This window comes from Spermophilus citellus (genome assembly GCF_964194105.1).
Source record: "Spermophilus citellus genome assembly, chromosome: 8".
NCBI classification, from domain to species: Eukaryota; Metazoa; Chordata; class Mammalia; order Rodentia; family Sciuridae; genus Spermophilus; species Spermophilus citellus.
The window spans coordinates 58402231-58410106 of record NC_138189.1 but is presented as its reverse complement, the minus strand read 5'-3'; the positions used below and the strand labels follow the sequence as shown (position 1 = coordinate 58410106).

The following is a 7876-nucleotide window of genomic DNA, read 5'->3' as shown; positions in this document are numbered from 1 at the left end:
ACTATTCTTTTCAAATTCTATTTTTATTAATTTTCTAATAATAATGTAGTAGAGTCTAAGTCTTAATGGGATAAAATCAGGGTCTGATTTATTTACTTAATTTAAAAAAGCCTAGGAAACTAGTAATGATTAAATTCTATTATTAACAAAGCTAAGAAATGCAGTAAATATGCATCTATGAAATAATGCAGTCACCTAAACATGCAAATATCTATCAGCCAACATGCAGCACCAAGCAATTTTAGTCCTTATAAAACAAGCCCTTCTTCAAAATATTTTTTTTGCTTAAAATTCTGGAGGTGTTTTCTTGTAAGAAAAAATGATATGACATCACTATTTTCTGCTATATTATGAAGCAATATTTTGACGAAATCACACCTTGATTCATATTATTTGTTTATTTAAGATTTGAAGGATAATATAAGCATTAGAAGATTATTTTTTAGTTAGAGTGAATGTCTGTGTATGTGTGTGGTGGGGGTAACACCCAAACATGTTATATAGCAAAGTACACATTTAGCCAGGTAGAAACTACCTCTGCATGAGTTTTCCAATTAATGCCTTAAAGAAGGAGACTTGCCCTGCAAGGCAAACTCTACTCCCACTCTTCAGTGTAGCTCTGCAGGAAAAAGAGAAGAGATGCGCTTTTGGTGCCTATATTCCAAAACAAGATCAGACAGAGGGGACAGAGGGACAAAGGGCAGTACCAACTATACAGGGACAGAACTCACATCATCTGGGCGGTGGCACAGTGGGGTCCTGGCTTGATCATCTCCAGGTTGGTGATGTCTTTGACTTTGACTTTGTACCTGGTCTTTGCACACATGCACTGAAACTCCCTATCTTCTTCAGAGTCCTCTGAGGGTGACAGAAAAGGTGAGGAGCCAGGAGTAGGGGAAGGAGGGGGATTTCAGGAGTGGCCAGAGGCACCTAGCTAATCTCCCAGCACCACCCCCCACCCCCGCCCCTGGCCTTCATTTCCTTAGCCACGAATTGCTTTTCCAGAGGGAAGGTATATTGACTCAGTGGCAGCGCGCTTGTGCAGAGCTTGGCACAGTGCCCACACACTTCGCAACCCCAGGACAATAGAGCTGGCACCATTAACCTTAAGGACACTGCCTCAGCCCCCCGGGGGGTTCCCGGAATCAATTCCCGCTGCTCCCATGGGTTGGTCCCTCCCCACTTTACTTCTGCTCTCACCGCTCCTGGCGACTGTGACCACAGCTGATAGGAGCAACAGCCCCAGGAGCAGCAGCCCAGAGTTGAGCTGGGGGCAGAGGCTGCAGGAGCGCAATGTGAGGCCCATGTCCTGGAGATTCCAGCAGGATCCGAATGCTCAGGGCAAGTGGGGGCTAGGGTTCCCAGGCCCGCGGCTCCAGCGATGTCCCCGCCTCTTTTATCCCTCCTGCTGCTCCAGTCCGGAAACCTGGGATGGGGAATGAGGAACTGGGGTGCGGAAGCTAAGTCATTTCACAGAAGAGTTGGGCTCTAGCCAGGCAAGATTACATAAAACAACCCAAAAAAGGGCTTTCTTGGCCTTAAGTTGGCAGCAGGAGCCACATCTCCAACCCTAAATGAAATGTGCACACATTTATGTAGTTTAAAACACTAGTGCTCAATCTTATTAGGTCTATGTTTTCTTTATGTGGAACCGCAGAGCGCTCTGTGGTCACCATGCAATTTACACAGTGTACACCTTTGAGACCCAGGCAATTTCTGTTTCCTTCTTAACTAGCTCCTGCATTACCAAAAACTGCCCTTAGACCCCTGCCTTTCTGGTTGACTTCTGTTGAGTTTGGCTACTACTGTGTAGTTAAAGCTGTGTTGTTTGTAATTGATTTCTGCTATTGAAAAGTGGAATTCATTCTCTAGGCAATGACTGTCTTCAGAATTTTACCTGAATGTGGAAGCCTTCTACAGTCTCTTGGATGAGATTTACCAGCTTCACTAACCATCTTCCCATATACTGTAAGAAGCAAGATCAATTATCCTTATTACTCATAATCTTAGATATATTACAAAAGTTCTATTTGATTTTTTTAAAAAAAAAATATTGGAGCTTGAATGATTCTCCATTTGTCTTCATCCCGGATAATATTCCAGAAGAGAGAACAGGAGAGCTTGGTGGGCCACATGTCCCAGTCCCAGTGAAGGGTGAGATGGGCTGTATTGCTGGTGGGGAGCAACAATGTTCTCTGAAGGAGGATACAGAGTCTGGGAGTTGAGTGTGTAAATGATGTGGAGGTAAGGGTGGAAGGTATGCCACAGAGTCCCACACAGGAAAGGTGAAGAGATCAACATGAACTGTCTTTCTTTTCTTGAAAAGGAATGGCTTGGCTGTTATCAGGACTAGGGATATGCACATTCTAAATCTGGTATATGCTGGATTCTCTCTGTCACACTAATTAGTAGTGGTGAAGGATATTAGGAGACTGCAGCATGGAATTAGCTGACATCCAACTGCTCTGCAGCATGGAACATCTGCAGAAATGTGCATAGTGCAAACTGAATCCCTGGGGCTGGAATGTTCTTTCTCTTATTCTCTCACCACCTGTCCTTTTAGTTGGTTAAGTTCTGTTCATGTTTTTGGTATTGGTTTAAATAACAACTTCCTCAGAGGAGCCTGAAGTGACACTCTATTATGCTCCTTTGTTGTTCTCTCTTGCAGCACCCCAGCCTTTCCTGTTTCACACCCATAATATGCATATACATGTTATGCTCAGACGCATGTCTTGGAGTGTGTTTAACAGTGTTTAAATTTTTTTTCTTTTTGCCTCAATGGAAAGCTCTAGGAGGTTAGAGGTCATGTTTATCACTATTTTGGTACACTAGTAAGGGCCTAATAAATATAGCTACATTAAGAATGAACAACACATGTTGAAAATGATTATGAAGCTCTGACTCATTCATGTGTTCCTTTGTACAATTGCTGCAGATCTCTCCATACTGACATGTGCCACATATAGTTTAATCTTCTGTCCACATGTCTGCCTCTCTTAGCTGAACAGTGAGTGAGATCTTCAAGGGCAATTCTCCATAGCATATTTTTTGAAAATTCAACATCTAATACAATAATGGTTGTTATAGGCCATGGTGTAAATCATATGTGTTTATGGAACTGAAACTTGAGTCTCCTTTTGGGTTAGCAGCAGAGGGATTGGAGAGGAGGGATTGTTTTGAACATAGTAAAGCAAAACATTGAATTATGTATAACCATATCCCCAGATTTTAATAATTTCAATGTAAAGGAATCCAGGCAAAACTGAGTGGCAATAAAGTCATCCTTTCTATGCATTTACACAAAATAATTCAATGTGTCCATACAACAATAATAAATGGCCTGTGTATCTTGGAGATGTAAGCGTACTGCAAACACTGTGTCATATTTCATGAGATGGCCCAGCCAACTGTTTGTAGGAAACCACTATTGACTGAGATACCCAAACTTCTTTTAATTTTTGGATAAAAACTAATGAAAATGGCTTCTATCTCCATTTATAGTTTTGCGCCACGCTTATGCATATTTTTGTTACCTATTACATAATAAGTGTATTTATTTTATAGGCAAAACATTTTAAGGCACTGACGTTATGACAGTGAGGAGATAATATAAGGAGCCCTTAATAAAGCAAAGTTGAAATGAACTACATTCTTAGTAGGTAAATGTTTACTAAAGTCCCTTTATAGGTCAGAATTGGTGAACTTATTTATTTTTCTATGATCAATACTGTACACACTGTATGGTATTTGTGTATTAAATACTATTTTCTGTGTCATCAACACTATGAAATATAATTTCTTTAGAGAAAGAAGAATCCAGGAAAGTGGTATGGTATAATGGGTTAGAATCCGCTTTCAAATCCTCACTATGATCACTCTGCTCACTTAGTATCTAATGTTGGGGTGAGTTTCTTTTCTTTATCTCACCCCATCTTTCTTTCTTTTTTTTTCATTGTTGGGGATTAAAACCCCAAGCCTCATACATAGTGGGCAAGGCCTCTATCACTAAACTCCATCCCCAGCCCAGTGTGAATTTCTTCAGGGCCATCTTCAGATTTCTTCTTTGCCGTACTACTACTAACAATAGTAAACAATTACTAATATTTATTTGTATGACATGCATTGTTTTAAGCAGCTTGAATTTAACAACTCTTACTCCTCACATCAGCTCTCTGAGATAGGCAATTACATGATCACCATCTGAGAGATGAAGCAATCCAATCAAAGTCAAACAGCCAACAAGTGGGGGAGCCAGGTTACCTAATTATTCTGGCTCTGAGAAAAGTCTCTTAACCAGATCATTGCCATCTTGTCAGAACTATTGAATCAATGTATGTAAAACACTATGCCTGGTCTTTTAATAGTTATTAGTAGTTTCTGATTAATATATCATGAAAAAATCACAGAGATTATCAACTTTGTGAATTTTGTTGGCAATATTGTAAAATACCAAAGTGTAAAACAAAAACAAGGGAGAGAGAGAGAGAGAGAGAGAGAGAGAGAGAATTAAAACTCTTTCTCCAAGTCTGTAATTTGATAATATATGATAAATAAATAAATAACATTTCGGTTCATGTTCATATTTCTGTTAAAATAGCATGGGTGTAAATTTTATGGATTTAGAAATTGAGGAAGAATATTGATTTTAAAAAGAACAATTAATAGTCAAGTTTATATTCTTTGTTGTACTTATTTGTAAGTCCAATTCTAATACTGAAATTGTCATTATGCACACATTAAGTAAAGGCAAATATATACAAAATGCCAGAGTAAAACATTTAATATAAAATAAAATCTATCACTTTCTCTTTTCTGTTTCAAGAAATGCAAGAGTGTTTTTAATAAAGAATGTCAAGGCTTTCTTCACCATATATTTTATTGTTCTACTAGTGTTAACTATATTCCCTTTAAAGTAAATAACCATTGCTTACAAGACTTACATTCTACAACTTTATTATTTTTAGAGTTTCAGGGCAAAATAAACATTAGAAAAGTTTCCAAAGGATACTTTTAAACAAGCCATCTAGAACAAAAACATTGAAAATCTCTAGTGCCTAAATACACTTAAAAAGCATTTATTGAGCAAGTATTCCATGCTTGGCTCTGCATGATCACTAGTGTCATTGACTATTGTAAAATCTGTTAATCAACATAGGAACATTGATCATAACATTAGAGAAATAAAATTACACAAATGTATTTGGAAAGAAATTTTCAACTAAAGAAATGCAAAGCAAGTACAGTGTTTAGCCAAAAACTGGGGAGTAAACCTTAAATTATATGTTAGTCTTGCTTATTTTCATCTTCTTTATGTCATTTTTTAAGCAAAGTTCTCAGAGTCAACTAGGATTTGGGAGACAGAATGGAAAATGTACCTGAATTTTTGTATAGTAAAAATGAGTATATGAATTAATAACTCTAGTAAGTCAAGGCTTCAAAATCCTACCCATCCTGGGAGATTAAAAAGGAGTTGGTAGAAAATAAACAGATTAAGCAGCTGATTCATCACTTTCCAACAGTTTCTGGATTATTTTCTTGACTCTGGGAGCTTCTGGGTCCAGACAGATTTCCCTCCCATCCTTCAGTGTAGCTCTGCAAGACAAAACACAATTATCTGTGAGTATCCTAGGTGGGAACAGATCCATGAGACTGGAGAAAGTAGTGTAGGTGTGAGGAGGTGGAGGGCTTCCTTAATGAAGCAGTGATACAGAAGCAGGAACTTACATCACTTGAACTTTGGCACAGTGGGCCCCTGGTCTGATCACTTCCAAATTTTGGATGTTACTCGGATGAATTCCAGAGATCGTCTTCACACATATGCATCGCAGTTCAACATATGGTTCTACACTTTCGACTATGAGGGAACATAAAACTCTATTAGTGGTCATGATTATTTTCCTTAGTTTCTTTATTTGTAAATTCAGGGTAATTGAACCACTCCCATAAGACAATGGCATATAATTGATAAACCTTTAGTAATATGGCTAGGAGATTACATAGCACAACACATCTGTAATGCCCACTAAGCTCAGCTCCTTCACTTAGGTTCACTAGTATAATGGCATTTGCTAGCCCTAGAAGGGCCAGGATAGTCATCCACTCAAGTCCCCCCTGCACAACTGCAACAAAACAGCTATAGCTAGATTCACCTTTCCCTAAATTTCTCCTGCGTTGTCCAGTGGTAGAGGGAACCAGCACAGTCAGGAGCAGTGACAGCAGCAGCAACACCTGCAGGACACGAACCCGGCTGGTATTGGTACAGAAGGAGGTGGCACTGGGTCTGAGGCTCATGGTGCAGAAGACAGAGCTAGAGCTGTTTCCAGAGCCAGGAGACCACAGCCTGAAGGTGCGTTGTTGCCTAGAAGTCTGCAGCTAAGTGGCTTTATATGCCCTCCAGATGTCTTTGATATGACTGCTTCAAGACCAGTAAGGAGGAAGAAGTTAGGAAAGGGGAAGTGAGGGTGTATACTGATAGACCCGTAAATGCATGCTTAAGTCATACCACCCAGAAAACATCAGACAGATCAAAATTCCTGCTAAATTAGTTACATTTTATGAGTCATTTCACATCCCTACTCTCCTTTTCTCAATACATATATCCCTTACATTCATATAAGCACTCTACTTAGGGAGGTAAGAACCAGATTAAAATACTGCATGTCTTTTCTTTGTATCAACTGGGTAACAATATACCTGCCTCTCCTATGATACAGTTTATAGGCTTAATAGACATTTGGTGGACATCTGAAGACATAAGCATGTGGCCCCTGAAGAAAGAGAGTTATTTCCCTTTCCAAATGGCAAATAAAGCAGATATTTTGGTCTTGGCTGTTAAAAAATTTCAGGATTTGTTTGCAGTATGTGGGTAAAATAGGAGCCAATTACCACCAAAGGCTCACCTTAGATATTAGTTGATGGGTTTCTTTCTGCCTTCTGAATAAATTACATTTTGTAATTTCATTAAGAAAGTAGAAGCAAACTCATTCTCCTTTGAATTATAAAATAAGCTACTTATTTTTACCATCTGAGTATACCCTAGAGAAAGAAACAGTACATTTTTCTATTTATTTTTAATCAAACAAAGATAACATAATCTGTTGTAAAAAATTCCTATACAGTGCATATATGTGGAATAAAATGTTCAAGCTCCTCTTCATAGTTAACTCCATATTATTGCTCTTATAGAAACCACCATTAACAATTTGGCATTTGTTTTCTATTCTACCTACGTTTATTTATACACATAAACATATACAGAAAGGCATATATAACACATAGCTAAAACATACATAGCGATAGGCATAGTCCTTTTTTATAAGTGGAATCATTCTGCTGGGATCATTATACAGCTTACTCTTGTCTTTCAAAAGCAATGAGTGAAACACAAAGGATTTAAACATTTTTTATGCTCTCCTTTTTCTGCCCATCACAACCCTCCCAAACATATTGTTAATGATATTTATTGGCCCACCACACATTTTTATTCTCTCCATACTGAATTCTACCCAAACTTCTTTTGTGGTTTATTTAGTTAGATTATTCAACAATCCTTAATCCATTGGAGGAAAATGTGTGGAACATCTTATGAATTAGTGGTACTTCTTGAGTTGATTGGTAGCAGGAAAGGTGTGAACATGTAGTATAATAATATTACATCAGTATTAATCAACAAATGTGTCTTGTCACATACACACACAAACACATCATCAGCAAGATTCATGAGGAAGTACTGACAAAGTTCATTTCATTAAAATTTCAACTTCTTTTTGTGCATATTTAAGGTAAAACAACTTTTTACTAGTTTCTCTTTATTCAAGAAATATCAATTAAGTATCTATTATGTGCAAGGCATTATAAAATTCTCATTCAAGTTATT

General features: G+C 37.9%; 2 protein-coding genes across 2 annotated transcripts; both read right to left on the bottom strand.

The window, feature by feature from the left end:
• Positions 1-419: 419 nt before the first annotated feature.
• Positions 420-1381, bottom strand: LOC308654964 (platelet factor 4-like). Its single transcript, XM_081304704.1, has 3 exons — positions 1201-1381; positions 732-858; positions 420-619 (listed from the first exon to the last, which is right to left on the bottom strand). The coding sequence occupies exons 1-3, from the start codon at positions 1304-1306 to the stop codon at positions 532-534; spliced, it is 321 nt and encodes a 106-aa protein (XP_081160830.1). The 5' UTR covers positions 1307-1381; the 3' UTR covers positions 420-531.
• Positions 1382-4981: 3600 nt separating this feature from the next.
• PPBP (pro-platelet basic protein) lies at positions 4982-6351 on the bottom strand. The gene is made up of 3 exons (XM_081304679.1): positions 6150-6351; positions 5725-5854; positions 4982-5592 (listed from the first exon to the last, which is right to left on the bottom strand). The coding sequence occupies exons 1-3, from the start codon at positions 6289-6291 to the stop codon at positions 5490-5492; spliced, it is 375 nt and encodes a 124-aa protein (XP_081160805.1). The 5' UTR covers positions 6292-6351; the 3' UTR covers positions 4982-5489.
• Between the last annotated feature and the right edge of the window lie 1525 nt (positions 6352-7876).